Source organism: Gorilla gorilla, chromosome 5 (genome assembly GCF_029281585.2).
Source record: "Gorilla gorilla gorilla isolate KB3781 chromosome 5, NHGRI_mGorGor1-v2.1_pri, whole genome shotgun sequence".
NCBI lineage: Eukaryota > Metazoa > Chordata > Mammalia > Primates > Hominidae > Gorilla > Gorilla gorilla.
Window position 1 is genome coordinate 59,964,297 of NC_073229.2, and position 15,392 is coordinate 59,979,688.

The following is a 15,392-nucleotide window of genomic DNA, read 5'->3' on the forward strand; positions in this document are numbered from 1 at the left end:
GCGATTCTCCTGCCTCAACCTCCCGAGTAGCTGGGATTACAGGCATGTGCCGCCATGCCCTGCTAATTTTGTATTTTTAGTAGAGACGGGGTTTCTCCATGTTGGTCAGGCTGGTCTTGAACTCCTGACCTCAGGTGATCCACCTGCCTCGGCCTCCCAAAGTGCTGGGATTACAGGCGTGAGCCACTGTGCCCAGCCCCTTTTTCCTTTTTTGAGACGGAGTTTTGCTCTTGTTGCCCAGGCTGGAGTGCAGTGGTGCAATCTTGGCTCACCATAACCTCCTCCTCCCAGGTTCAAGCGATTCTCCTGCCTCAGCCTCCCGGGTAGCTGGGATTACAGGAATGCACCACCATGCCCGGCTAATTTTTGTATTTTTAGTAGAGACGGGGTTTCTCCATGTTGGACAGGCTGGTCTCCAACTCCCGACCTCAGGCGATCCGCCCGCCTCGGCCTCACAAAGCTCTGGGATTACAGGCGTTAGCCACTGCGCCCGGCCTCCTTTTGTCTTTAAAACATGCATTTATTCATATTTTAGTGGGATTTTGAAAAGAAGCAGAGATAAGTGGAAGTTTTCAGTCTATGTATAACTAGAAGTCTTGCTCATTCAATCAGTCAGTCACCCAACAGACCCTGTGGGCTGTGTCCTTAAGATGCAAAGATATTAACAGGAACCGTCCCTTCCCTTCCAGATCCTATAGCCTGTGTAGGGTGAGGGGCAGGGTCCCCATGAGGCGTCTTCACTCCCACTACAAACGCCTCCTCCCCTACCCTGGAGAATGGGCTCCCTCTTGAGGTTCACCTTGGTAATGCAGCCTCCATGGACGCCCTTAGAAACCCTTTAAAGAAACTGGCCAAGGTACCATCTTGTTTTGAGTGAGATAGGCCCAGGAGGCAACTGAACCTGTGCTCAGGGTCCTTCTGTGTTTCTGTGGAGTGGAGGGGCAAGCAGGCAGCCTTAGGGGGGGATTAGTCTGGCCTGGATCACTGCCCGTCCTGTCTCTTCCTGGTTTGTCTTCCTACCTCTCTGCAGCTGCCCCATCCACTCCCTCCCCTCGGCCCCATTCCGCCAGGTGGAGCCTCTTCCTCTGATCTGGCTTCTGTCCCAGGAGGGATTCCTGCAGGTAGAGCAGCCAGGGAAGGCAGGAATCCTCCCTGTGTATGCTGTGTGACCTGTACTCTGGCCCTCTGTGCCCTAACGCATACCTTGTGCATACTGCTTCCTTGGGGCCTTGGTGTTGATCTCAGTCCTCCTTGCCTTGGCATCCCTGTCTCAGGGGATTCCATTCCCACCCTGGGCTGGAGACAAGGGGTGGGGGCCCTCCTCCCTCAAAGGGAGCAAGCTCTCTGTCAATGGAATTGTTGGGCAGAGGGCCACAAGGGGAGGACTGAGGGAGATGGCGCTGGAGTGAGGGGCTCGTGGGGTCCCCCTGGCTCTATCCAGCCCTTCTGCAGGATGTGAAGGCTTAGGAGAAAAGCATGATGATGAGGTGGGAAAACTTTGGTACCACCACTAAAATGCTCGTGAACCTGAGCAGGTGATTTAAATTTTCTGCCCCAAGCCCCTTTTGTCTCACGTGGCAATAATAATACCCACCCCACAGGACTTGTGCACCTATTCAACAAGCATAGTTTCATCCAATTTTAGCTTTTTAAGAATTCTTTCTTTCTTTCTTTCTTTCTTTTTTTTTTTTGAGACAGTCTCGCTCTGTCACCCAGGCTGGAGTGCAGTGGTGCGATCTCGGCTCACTGCAAGCTCCGCCTCCTGGGTTCACGTCATCCTCCTGCCTCAGCCTCCCGAGTAGCTGGGACTACGCCGCCAAGCCTGGTTAATTTTTTTTTTTTTTTTTTGTATTTTTAGTAGAGACGGGGTTTCACCATGTTAGCCAGGATGGTCTCGATCTCCTGACCTTATGATCCACCCACCTCGGCCTCCCAAAGTGCTGGGATTACAGGCGTGAGCCACCATACCTGGCAAGAATTTTTTTTGATTTGGAGCTTCACTCTTGTCACCCAGGCTGGAGTGCAATGGCACGATCTCGTCTCACTGCAACCTCTGCTTCCCGGGTTCAAGTGATTCTCCTGCCTCAGCCTCCAGAGTAGCTGGGACCACAGGCGTGCACCACTATGCCCGGCTTATTTTTGTATTTTTAGTAGAGACAGGGTTTCACCATGCTGGCCAGGCTGGTCTCGAACTCCTGATATCAGATGATCCACCCGCCTCCGCCTCCCAAAGTGCTGGGATTACAGGTGTGAGCCACCCTGCCCGGCCTAAGAATTCTTTTCTTTTCTCTTTTATTTTCTTTTCTTTGACGAAGTTTTGCTCTTGTTGCCCAGACTGGAGCACAATGGCACGATCTCAGCTCACTGCAGCCTCCGACTCCCAGGTTCAAACGATTCTCCTGCCTCAGCCTCTGGAGTAGCTGGGATTACAGGCACCCGCCACCACACCCGGCTAATTTTTGTATATTTAGTAGAGACGGGGTTTCACCATGTTGACCAGGCTCGTCTTGAACTCCCGACCTCAGATGATCCGCCCTCCTCAGCCTCCCAAAGTGCTGGGATTACAGGCGTGAGCCACCGCGCCCGGCCCCAAGAATTCTTTCTTTAATCATATGTGCATGCATGCACGCACTCAATATTTTACTGGGCTCAAGCCCGTCAGTCAAATATTACTCTCAAAAAGGTAATTTAGGAGAGTTGATGTGGGGACTATTAACAGAGACCTGGGCATAGTTAAGGGAATGGTGATGTACCCAGACAGTAGCGAGAGGGAAGCCCTTATCATGCCTGGCGGGGCAAAGGGAGGGAGCCGTGATTATAGGAGCCCAGAGAGCTATGGCAGGAGCGGTGATTGAAGGTGGAAGGAAATAACCGCTGCCCCAACCCTGAGCTGGCAGGGAGGAGTGAGGACAACAAATGTCCCAGCTCTTCTCCCTCTCCACCCTCCAGTCTTCCTCCAGCTTCTCAGCAGATGAACCCAGCCTGAAACAAGAGGGCAGCAGAGTCTGGGTGATGCAGTCTGTGGGGTCAGTCTTTGGGGCTCAGAGCTGGAGGAGAAAGGTGGAGAATGAGTGGGGGCCGGGCAAACAGAACAACTAGCGCACGACTATGTGGAATGTGTGGTGCCAGGAGCTGGGGGCAGGCGAGACACAAATAACACAATGGTCTCCACCCTCTGTGAGCTTGCCGGGTTCCTTAGAGCAGGCTGGCAAGAAAGAGTTGCCTATATAATACTTCCGGAAAGAAATGAATGCTATGTCCGTGTTATTGTAGAAGAGGGAATGTCATAATAGACCCTAAGGTGACCCCAGTGATTTCTACCTCCTGTTGTTCCTGCCTTTGTAAAATTCTCTCCCTTTGAGTGTGGGTGAGGCCCGTGACTTGATTCTAACCCACAGAATATGGCAAAGGTGATGGGACGTCTCTCTGTGGATTATGTTAGGTTATATAGACTTTAGCAGATTGCAGAGAGACTCTTCTCGCTGACTTGATGAAATAAGCAGCATGGTGAGGAAGCTGGTGTAACAAGGAACAGAGGGCAGCCTCTATGACCTGAGTGTGTCCCCCAGGCAATGTCAAGTGAAAAGCCAGCTCCCTTGTCACATAGCCACAACAAAATGAGTTCTGCCAACAACCTGAATAAGTTGGAAGTGGATTCTTCCCCAGTTGAGCCTCCAGATGAAAATACAGCCCAGGTGACACCCTGAGAGCAGCCTCGTGAGACCCTAGGCAGAGGACCAGCTAAGCTGTGCCTGGACTCCTGGCCCATAGAAACTGTGAGATAATAAATGTGTGGCCAGGCACGGTGGCTCATGCCTGTAATCACAGCACTTTGGGAGGCTGAGGCAGGTGGATCACCTGAGGTCGGGAGTTTGAGACCAGCCTGAACAACATGGAGAAACCCCGTCTCTACTAAAAATACAAAATTAGCGGGGCATGGCGGCGCATGCCTGTAATCCCAGCTACTCGGGAGTGTGAGGCGGGAGAATCGCTTGAACCTGGGAGGCAGGAGGTTGTGCTGAGCCGAGATCGCGTCATTGTACTCTAGCCTGGGCAACAAGAGTGAAACTCCATCTCAAAATAATAATAATAATAATAATAATAAATGTGTGTAGTTTTAAAACTGCTGACTTTGTGGTTATTTGTTATGCAACATAGAAAACTAATATAACACACACATTAGCCAGAGTTCTTCAGAGAGACAGAGCCAATAGGATTATATATAGAGGTGTGAGAGAGGATTTATTAGGGGGATTGGCTCACATGTTTATGGAGGCTGAGAAGTCCCACAATATGCCATCTGCAAGATGGAGAACCAGGAAAGCCAGTAGCATGGCTCAGTTCAAGCCCAAAGGGTTCAGAGCCAAGGAAACTGATGGTGTAACTCTGGGTCTGAAGCTGAAGGACTGAGAACGTGAGAGCGGGGAGGGGTTGCTACTGGTGCAAGTCCTGGAGTCCAAGGGCAGGAGAAGAAGAGTGTCCCAGCTCCAGGAGAGAGAGAGAGAGAGGGAGAGAATTCACCTTTCCCCTGCCTTTTTCTTCTGTCCAGGCCTAAGCCAATTGGATGGTGCCCACCCACATAGGCTGAAGGCAGATTCTCCTTACTTAGTCCATGAATTCAAATGCCAGTCTCTTTGGCAAGCACCCTCACAGAAACACCCAGAAATAAAGCTTTACCAGCTTGCTGGGTATCCCTTCATCCAGTCCTAAAATTAACTGTCACAACACATAAGCAAAATGTCAGTATGCTGCGGGAGGAAGCTATTTGAGAGAGATTTGGGAAGGCTTCACAGAGGAGGTGGCATTTGTACTCACACATGAAGAGTGAGAGGGATTTAAATAGAAAGGGAAAGATGAGCGGCTGCCTTGTCCCCAACCTCTTCATTTCCCAATCTTGGGCCTGAGAGTCCTCGGCAAGGACACATTTTCCAGCTGGGCCCCAAGCAAGTTCACAGAAGGAGTCCTTCTCTCCCCGTCCCTTAACTTGTTGTGGAGAAGCTGACTGAAGCAGGGAGAACCCAGCTCCCCACCCCCATATACCTTCCGTCAATCAATTCATGTGGAGTAGAGGTAAAACAGTCCCAGTTTGTCTCTTTTTCAAAAATAACTATCCTCTTTGATTTTGTGAGCTACATATGTTCATTATGAACAATTTTTTTTTTTTTTTTTGAGATGGAGTCTCTCTCTGTCGCCCAGGCTGGAGTGCAATGACGTAGTCTCGGCTCACTGCAACCTCCGCCTCCCAGGTTGAAGTGATTCTCCTGCCTCGGCCTCCCAAGTAGCTGGAATTACAGGTGCCCACCACCATGCCTAGCTAATTTTTGTATTTTTAGTAGAGATGGGGTTTTACCATGTTGGCCAGGCTGGTCTCGAACTCCTGACCTTGTGATCCACCCGCCTCAGCCTCCCAAAGTGCCGGGATTACAGGCGTGAGCCTGGATCTGGTAAGGCTTTAACAAAGGCCTCCACCTTCCCTAGGGCCTGACTACAGCTGGTAGGTGGCCTGTGTGAGGCAGGTTGGATGTCTGTTCCTACACATAGCCCTTCTGGCCATCCAGGGCCCAGAGTGAATGGGGCTAAAGGGACAAGAGCACGATTGTCTCTAACCCAGGGATGCTGCTGTGTCCAAGATGCAGTATAAGTGCACCTAGATTGTAGTGAACAGCACATCAGACATGCTGCTGTAATAGATACAAAATCATAACATCATAGCCAAGATTTATGGGGCACTTACTCTGGGGCAGACCTTGTTCTAAATGCTTTTCTTATATTAACTCACATACTCTTTTTTTTTTGAGATAGGGTCTCGCGTTGTCATTCAGGCTGGAGTGCAGTGGTGCGATCTTGGCTCACTGCAACCTCCGCCTCCTGGGTTCAAGCGATTCTCCTGCCTCAGCCTCCCAAGTAGCTGGGATTACAGGAGTGTGCACCATCACGCCTGGCTAATTTATGTATTTTTAATAGAAACGAGGTTTCACCATGTTGGCCAGGCTGGTCTCGTACTCCTGGCCTCAAGTGATCCGCCCGCCTCGGCCTCCCAAAGTGCTGGGATTACAGGTGTGAGCCACCGTGCCCAGCCCCACTTACTCCCCTTAACAGCCCTATCAGATGGGCACCATTATTCCTATTTTAAGAATGAGGAAACTGGGGCCCAGAGAGGTTAAGTTACTTGCTCAAGGTCACCCAGCCAGTAATGTAAGCAAGAAACAAGCTCGTGTTGTTTTCAGCCACTGAGATTTTAGAGTGGTTTGTTACTGTAGCATAACCTAGCCCATTCTGAAATATGTATGCACGTGTATTTGATATACGTTATATATTGTATAAATTGTATATTTATATAAATCTATTTACATGTAATTATATATTATTTATATAAATCATATAAATTGTGTATCAGTGCACAACTTGACCAAGTGTCCAAGGCCCTGGTGGGGAAAGCAGAAATATGGGCAGTGGTTCCCTCTAGATGAGTTAGGAGACCTGGGTGTGCCCCATATGTAAAGGAGGAAGGCAAACAAGAGAAAAAGACACGGCAGGGCAAGCGCTGGCTTTAAGCTTTCCTGGCAGCATCCAGGTTAAGTGCACCCGCACCCAAATGCTGGTTCCATAAATGAGCCAGCTTTTAAGTGTGTGGCTAGGGAGTACGCATCCCACCAGGCATCAGAGAAAGCTGTTGCTGCATAGACAGGCCCCCAGGCTTGGCCTGGGAGCTTTCCAGGACCAGCAGGTAGCAGCTCACCCATGCACCTGTGTGCTTGCACTCTCACACTCACACATACCCCAGGGCACCAGGCGCACACTCCATGTCCCCTGCCCTGTGCCCCTAGTAGGTGATGGTGATGATGTGAGGCTCAGGATCAGATGGAAGGATGAATTCAGGGCTCTCAAGATGGGAGAGATGCAACCTTCAGGAACATGACAGTGTGGCCAGAACAGGACCAGTGTGTATGAGTGTGTGTATGTGTGTGCACGTCTGTGTGTACTGGTGCAGGCTAATGTAGGAGGGGGTTCTCTCTGGCTGTTCAAGGCTTATCTTGGAAGCCCACAGACTCTGCATCCACCCAGGTGCCCTCAAATGTTAGCACACTCATGGTATGATTGGACCCCCTCAGTTGTGATGGCCAAGTGCAGTGCACAGCCTGGATAACTGTACACAGCAGCCCTGTCAAGAGCCCACAGTTGGCCATCTCTGGACAAGAAGGCAGCTCTATCTCATGTATACCTCAATTCCTTGATTGAGGGCAGAATCCAAAACCACTGTGAATCCACTCAAACCAGGAGAAGAAGGTCACAAAGGTCATAGGATCAGAGCAGCTTCTAGCTGACACCCACTCCGTGGTGGTAAGAAGGGATTAGAAGATTGCAAACTGGGTTAAAAAATCCTCTCACCTACAGCTCAAGGCTGTAATCCTAAGGACTCTGCTTCTCTAAGCCTTGTTCTATTTTCAACTCTTTTCTCCAGGGTACAGTCTCCCCTGGGGCTGCAAGGATTTAGTGGGGACTCTTAACACCAGTTCTCTGGCATCTGTGAGTTTGAGTGTGGGCCATCATCTTCTTCCTTCTGCTCTCTTCCTCTCCACATTTCCCGGTACCATCTGATCCATCAGGCCCTTCTTTGCTCAGGCCTGAAGGACTCAGGCCTGTGAGAGAGGACGGCCCAGTTGTCGGCCAAGACACCTTTGGGCGAGGAGCAGCGAACAGGACCTGTCCATCTCAGGCGTCAGCCCCCTGAAGGCCTGAGCAATGGGCAACGTGATGGAGGGAAAGTCAGTGGAGGAGCTGAGCAGCACCGAGTGCCACCAGTGGTACAAGAAGTTCATGACTGAGTGCCCCTCTGGCCAACTCACCCTCTATGAGTTCCGCCAGTTCTTCGGCCTCAAAAACCTGAGCCCGTCGGCCAGCCAGTACGTGGAGCAGATGTTTGAGACTTTTGACTTCAACAAGGTGAGCAGGGGCCCAGTGGCAGGGAGGGGAAGTGCTGGAGGGACCCCTCTGGAAGCCTGACCAGCTGGTGGGGAGGAAGAGCAGAGAGGAGCATAGAAGTGTCCGCTGGGGAGCAACTTCATTTATACAGTCATTTGTTTATTTGAGAGGTGGGTTTTTGACACTAGGGTTTCAACGGATCTAATGTTTGTGCTTTAATGAGCACCAACTGTGAATCAGGCACTGGGGGGTTAGAAATGTATCAGACATTGTCCCTGCCCTCACTTTCTAGGGCAAGACAGAGAAGCCCATACATTAGTATAATCCGAGGCTGAATCCAATGGCTTCCTCCGCCTCTGCCACAGGCATATCTTGGTTTACTCCAAAACGAGTGTAAACACTTCCAAGATGGTCATTGAACACCTGCGATGTGCTGGTCCTATACGTGGTGCTTTTGCAAACACCCTTTGAAGCTCCCAAGGATGTGGGCGGAGGGGCAGAGAGCAGGGAGCAAGATGATGATTCTCCAGCCTCGCTGTCTGGCATGGGCAGGCCACTTATAATGTTCTGTGGACATGAGGACTGGAGACAGACAGGGTTGCCTGGTCCCTGGAGAATCCAGAATGCTCCCAACTTCAAAATACCCAGTGACCTCATATCACCTTTTCTCAAGTGAGCCTGAAGGTCCACACTGTGGTCAAATTGTGTCTCCCCAGTAGCCACCTGGAAGCATTAGGTAAGGACTTCCTAATTGATAAGCTAGAGGGGTCACTGAAAGGTGAGTTTGGGACTGTGGGTTTGGGTCCCTAGCTTTCATCCGCTGGGTGACCTTGAGCCCATCATTTCCCCTCTCAGTCCCAGTATATTCATGATGCCGTGGATGTCGGGAGCATTAGTTAAGATGTTTGTTGGTTTTCATAGTAAATCTTCCATTCATTTGGAACTATTTGGTCAAGACATAGTTGTGAAAGAACCCAAATCTGCAAACGTGGCTCCCCGCCCTGTGGCCCCTCACTTGAAAAGTGAGGACGCAATGAGGCGCTGCCGCGTGTCCTCCGCAGACCCGGGAGAGGTTCCTTCCCTTGCTGCCCAGAAGGTCCAGGCACCATCATGGGTGGGGCTTCTTGGGAAAGCTGGGGCTCAGTGGCTATTTAAAACTCACTAATATTTAAGGATAAGGGACCAAAGTAGATTACGGGCTTTGAGTGTCAACCTCAGGTGTAGTATGAGGGAGCCCAAGGGCTTTCCCGAAGTGGGAGCAGGTGAGCAGAGTCCAGAGCCTGTGTACAGAGACTGGGAGGGATGGCATCATCACATTCAACACTCAAAATGCTCCCGAAGAAGGAATAACTCCTGAACAGGAGGGGAAGGACGAATGGATGGTTGAGCCTCACACCTTACCCCCAAACACCGACATATCTCATCTTCTCACCTGCTAAGAAAACCCTTTGGGTTAAGACATGTCTGCAGAAGGACCCTTAGAGTCACACATATGATGCCGGTGGGGGTGGGGGAGGGCAACCCTGGGGCACATCGACCCTGTATTTGCCTAATCATGTCTTTTTTTTTTTTTTTTTGAGATGGAGTCTCGCTCTGTCGCCCAGACTGGAGTGCAATGGCATGATCTCGGCTCACTGCAACCTCCACCTCCTGGGCTCAAGCGATTCTTCTGCCTCACTCAGCCTCTCAAGTAGCTGGGATTACAGGCACCCACAACCATGCCTGGCTAATTTTTGTATTTTTAGTAGAGATGGGGTTTCACTATGTTGGCCAGGCCAGTCTCAAACTCTTGACCTCAGGTGATCCGCCCACCTCGGCCTCCCAGAGTGCTGGGATTACAGGCGTGAGCCACCACGCTGAGCCAACCATGTCTTAATGTGTGTCCCATGCAAGCATCACCTGTACTGTACCAAACCTGACCCTTGTCTTCCCACTGAAAGTAAATCAACCCCTTGTTTCTAGGCAGTCTGGCCTCCTCCCTTATTCCACACACACCCCCGCCTTAGGGCTTTTATGCTGCCTGGGACCCTCTCTGCCCCCAGAATTCTGCTCGGCTTACACCTTCCTCTGCTGCAAGTCTCCGCTTAGACGTCTCCTCCATAACCCCTGCCGTGATCTTCTGGTTTAAACTCTGTTTAAAACTGGGACTGGTTCCCACCTCTGCATTTCCTAGCCCCACCTTTCCCCGCAAGTACCTGTCGTCTTCCAATACCAGGTTTAAATAACATTTCACCATTACGTTTATCGCTTGTCTCCCCCTGCTGGAATGTGAGCTCCATGTGGGCAGGGATTTTTGTCTTGTTCACTCTTGAATCCCTGGTTCCTAGAACAGTGCCTGGATTGTGGCAGGTGCTTAATAATATTCATTGTATGAGTGAATGAATATATGAGAAATCAGGAATTTAATGGCTAGTTATTTTATAATACACATCAATTTAACTCTGCAAATATTAAAATGAAGAGTGACTTTGTAACACCCAACCTGCCTCATCTACACCCATGGTACACAATCACACTTTGCATAATACTGTCTTGACCCATTGTCATCAGCATGGAGCAGTTTAGCAGATTGGCTAGGAGATGGAACACAGGATTGGGAAGTTTTTGTTGTTGTTGTTGTTTTGTGTTTTTTTTGTTGTTGTTTTTTGAGATGGAGTTTTGCTCTTGTCACCCAGGCTGGAGTGCAATGGCACGATCTCGGCTCACTGCAACCTCCACCTCCTGGGTTCAAGTGATTCTTCTGCCTCAGCCTCCTGAGTAGCTGGGATTACAGGCGCCCACCACCATGCCTGGCTAATTTTTGTATTTTTAGTAGAGACAGGTTTTCACCACATTGGCCAGGCTGGTCTTGAACTCCTGACCTCAGGTGATCCACCTGCCTCAGCCTCCCAAAGTGCTGGGATTACAGGTGTGAGCCACTGCACCTGTCCAGAAGTTTTGATACAGAGAGGAGTTAAATAAAACAGGGATAGGCAAATGACAGCACACAGGCCTGTTTTTGTAAATGAAGTTTTATCAGAACTCACCACATCTATTTATTTACGTAGAGAATTGTCTATGGCTGCTTTCACGTAAAATGACAGAGGGTGTTTGGCTGCAAAGCTGCATATTTACTCTTTGGCTCTTTACAGAAAAAGTTTGCCATTTTCTAATAAAAACTAAAAAATGGTTGTATCTTTGGGTATTGCACCAGATGTGCAGGGCTGGGGAGTACAGAGTGTGAGTGGGGAGTGAAACCTGGGGGACAGGCCATTTGCTTTGCTTACTTCAAATGTTTGTCTGGGCTTGGGTTTGTCTGACAATCACACAGGTGCACACAAATCAGTGTAAATCTCCATCTGCATTTGAGTACTGATATAGGATGATTTAGGAGAGGCTTTGTCATTCACTAGCTGTTTGGCCTAATCTCTCTCAACTTTGGCTTTCTCATTCAAACTAGAGACAAAAATATTCACCTCTTGGGGGTGGCTTGAGATTAAATGAGTAAAATGAATAAAGCACTCAGCCTAGGAAGTCCATGGAGAGCACTAAGAAAAGTTAGTATTGCTATATATTTTCATTGAATCTAATGCATACCACAATCTTGAAAAGTGCACACTGTCATTCCATTTTATACCTGGGAATACAGAGACTCAAGGTCATGTGACTTATCCAAGGTGATTTAGATCTTTCTGGCACAAAAATCCACACCTTTTCCATTGCCCCTTTTTAGACATAAAAAAAAAACCCTGCAAAAGCAATCCAGCTCATTGTAGAAATTTCCAGCAATACAGAAAGATAAAAAATGAAGAGCAAAAGTATCCTCACCTGGTGTCCCCTCCCCCAGAGGAAACCTCTTTAGCAGTTTTCTTGCTTATTCAAGCTGTGCTGTCTAGGGGCCTCTCTGGGCTCTGTACTGATGACAGTCCTGGGAGGTGGGTTGGGACTGAATGAGCCCACTGTAGGGTTCAGAGTGTTTAAGGCCTTCCGGGGGCCTCAGCCCCTCAGGCAGCAGGGTGAGAAACTCCCAAAAGCTCACCCAAACCACGCTCCCATCCCTGGGGGTGCAGTTCTTCCTCCTCCCACCTACGCACACGTCTCCCATTTCCCCTAACTGGAAAGGCTCATGCTTGACAATCACAGGGAAGCAGGCAGCGCTCGCTAAAACCCAGATGCCTGTGAACAGACAGCGCCAGCCATTCACACCCCAGTGGATGCTGGCTTATTAGAATTGATTGGCAGCCTCTGGAGTAGGCAGGGTGGGCTATACAGGGCGTCTAGGAAGACAGATAGGTCACAGCGGAGACAGGGCTGGCCCCCTCGCTGCATCTCCGAGGATCCGGGTCTCGCCTCAGCGTCTCTTGGGGCTTGCCGAGATGGGCGGAGCCTTGGGTTATGATGGGCGGGGCCTGAGGCTGGAGTGAGCGGGGCCCGGATGGGCTCACGGCGGCCGCGCCCCTCGCCCAGGACGGCTACATTGATTTCATGGAGTACGTGGCAGCGCTCAGCTTGGTCCTCAAGGGGAAGGTGGAACAGAAGCTCCGCTGGTACTTCAAGCTCTATGATGTAGATGGCAACGGCTGCATTGACCGCGATGAGCTGCTCACCATCATCCAGGTGCAGAGGGCCGGGCCAGGGCTGGGGGCAGCGGCCTGGGGTGGGACGCGGAGCCGAGAGCCCAGGGTTAGAACAACAATCTCAGGATTGAGACAGGATGTAGGACTGAGGATCCTGGTAGCAGCTGTGGCCCTCACCAGCTGCGTGACCCAGGCCACGTTCCTTCCCTTCCTTGGCCTCAGTTTCCTCATCAATACCAAAAGACGATAGAAGTTTGACTCTTGAGTCCCAGCTCTGCCTAGGCCCCCGGGTACCCTGCACTCTACTCCTCACTGCTCTTGGGAGCCGGACAAGCTCTGACCGTCCCCAGTCCCACCCCTGAGATAGGATAAGGATGGGCCCCTCTCACTTCTGCCCCTTCTTCCCTCCCAGGCCATTCGCGCCATTAACCCCTGCAGCGATAGCACCATGACTGCAGAGGAGTTCACCGATACAGTGTTCTCCAAGATTGACGTCAACGGGGATGGTGAGGGGGCCGAGGAGGGGCTCCCCAGCGGAGGGGTCACCATGGATGTGGGGTCACCAGGGGTGGAAGGTCACTAAAGGAGAGGGTGAGGAAGGGAGGAGAGGCCCAAAGGCCTCCGTGCTGGTCACTTCCTCCACCTGCCTCTGCCCCAGCCACAAAGTTGGCTTTTAGGGGCCCCTGGACCAGAATCTGGGCTCTGGGTTCCTCTGCTTGCTGCACCTGCAGCAGGGGCTCTGACTTCTCCTCACGTGGGCTCTGTCCCTGCCCCTGGCAAGAACCCGGTTCTGTGCTCTGGAGTGCAGAAATGAACACCCTCCTCCCCCTGATTCCCTTTCTCTCTACCCCAGGGGAACTCTCCCTAGAAGAGTTTATAGAGGGCGTCCAGAAGGACCAGATGCTCCTGGACACACTGACACGAAGCCTGGACCTTACCCGCATCGTGCGCAGGCTCCAGAATGGCGAGCAAGACGAGGAGGGGGCTGACGAGGCCGCTGAGGCAGCCGGCTGAGCGCACCGCCTGGCTGCTTCTGCACTAGCGGGTGGGGTGGTATGGTGGTGCCTGTTGGTGGTGTTCTTGTCTTAACCCTAGATAGAATCTAATGAACTCAGAGGCTTAGCTCGCCTCTTTGGGGTCCATGGTGGCAGCAGAGAGGCAGAAGTGGGAGTCCAGAGCCAGGAACAGTGAAGGATGGTTCCTGGCCCCTCTGAGTGACAGCTGGCGGCAGCACTCCTTGTTGGGGGGCACTGTTCAACATTCCTCTGCTGTCGGGTGACCCCCTAGCCCTTCTGACTCCTCTCCCAGCTTTTCCCAGCTTTCCCCCACTGAGCTTCTCCAGTCCATGCTCTTCTGGACGTGGACTCTCTGAGGCAGAACTGAGCTTTCCCAGGCCTCTTATGGAATCCTGCAGATCCGGTGGCTGCAGCTTCAATCCCATTGCTGCAATCACACATCCCTTCTGCCCTGGGGGACCCTGGAGCCTACTTGTGTGCTTTGCATTTCATTGATTGACACCTCCCTTCAACAAGCATTTACTGAGCGCCTACTATGTACTAATGCTAGATGTTAGATGTACAAAGAAGACAGTTTTCATCCTCTAGGAACTCATAGGCTAATGGTGAGACACACAGACAAACATCATTATAATAAAATATGCTAAGAGAAGTTATTAATAGATTTCTGTAGAAGACACCTATAGGCGTCTGACTCAGAGGCAGCATCACAGAGGTGACCTTTGACTTTGAACAGGAAAGAATGCTTCGGGGCCGAACGTAGAGAAGAATGTGATGCATGTGGGGTGGTTGGAGATGCATTCTCTGTGTTGTATGTGTCACATGTGGGGGGCTGTGTGATGTGGACAGGAGCATTCTTAGGTGCAAATTTGGGGTATCCCTTGGGATTTAAATTTTACCAAATTTAAAACAGTAAGAATCACCACATCTGTTTTTAGGGAGTACTCCAGTAAGGGAAAACAAACAAACATAGCTTCTTCAAGAGATTTATAATCCTACTGGCAAGATAAGGATGGGATGTTTTGCCAGGTGTGGTGGTAAATGCCTGTAATCCCCAATACTCAGGAGGCTGAGGTGGGAGGATCCCTTGAGCCGAGGGGTTCAAGACAAGCCCAGGCAACATAGTGAGACCCCTCTTCAAAAAGAAAAAAGGGGGCCGGGAGCAGTGGCTCATGCCTGTAATCCCAGCACTTTGGGAGGCTGAGGTGGGCAGATCACCTGAGGTCAGGAGTTCAAGACCAGCCTGGCCAACGTGGTGAAACCCCGTCTCTACTAAAAATACAAAAATTAGCTGGATATGGTAGTGTGCTCCTGTAATCCCAGCTACCTGGGAGGCTGAGGCAGAAGAATTGCATGAACCAGGGAGGCAGAGGTTGCAGTGAGCCGAGATCACACCACTGCACTCCAGCCTGGACAACAGAGTAAGACTCTGTCTAAAAAAAATAAACAAATAAATAAAAAGAAAAAAAGGGTGGAATATTTAGATGACAGTGTAGATCTGAATCTGAATGCATGTGCATGCATTCACTCTGGGAAGGTTTAGTGTTGGCCAAAAAGTGAAAGAGGGTGGGTGGTTCTGCAAAAAATCCTCATTTCTCAAGAAGAAATCCATACTTTTTCAGAAGAGCCTGCGCAAGTCCCTTATACTTCCCCTCCTTGGTGACATATGGTGTTCCATGGCTCCCCACAGATCTGCGACTCGTCGCTCATTGCAAATAATCTATCCCTGGTCTAACCTAAATCCCTCTTGCTGCAGTGACACCTGATACCAGTTGGGAAGTGGGACAGTCTGTTACAGGTGGGCCCCATCCGCATCTTTGCACATCTCAGCTTTAAGAATACCCAACTCAGGCCGGGCGCGGTGGCTCACGCCTGTAATCCCAGCACTTTGGGAGGC

At 50.6% G+C, this 15,392-nt stretch overlaps 1 protein-coding gene across 1 annotated transcript; it reads left to right on the forward strand.

Annotated features, from left to right (window-relative positions):
- Positions 1-7,493: 7,493 nt before the first annotated feature.
- On the forward strand, positions 7,494-14,159 carry GUCA1A (guanylate cyclase activator 1A). Its single transcript, XM_004044011.5, has 4 exons — positions 7,494-7,944; positions 12,370-12,519; positions 12,892-12,985; positions 13,333-14,159. The coding sequence occupies exons 1-4, from the start codon at positions 7,744-7,746 to the stop codon at positions 13,491-13,493; spliced, it is 606 nt and encodes a 201-aa protein (XP_004044059.1). The 5' UTR covers positions 7,494-7,743; the 3' UTR covers positions 13,494-14,159.
- The last annotated feature ends 1,233 nt before the right edge of the window (positions 14,160-15,392 follow it).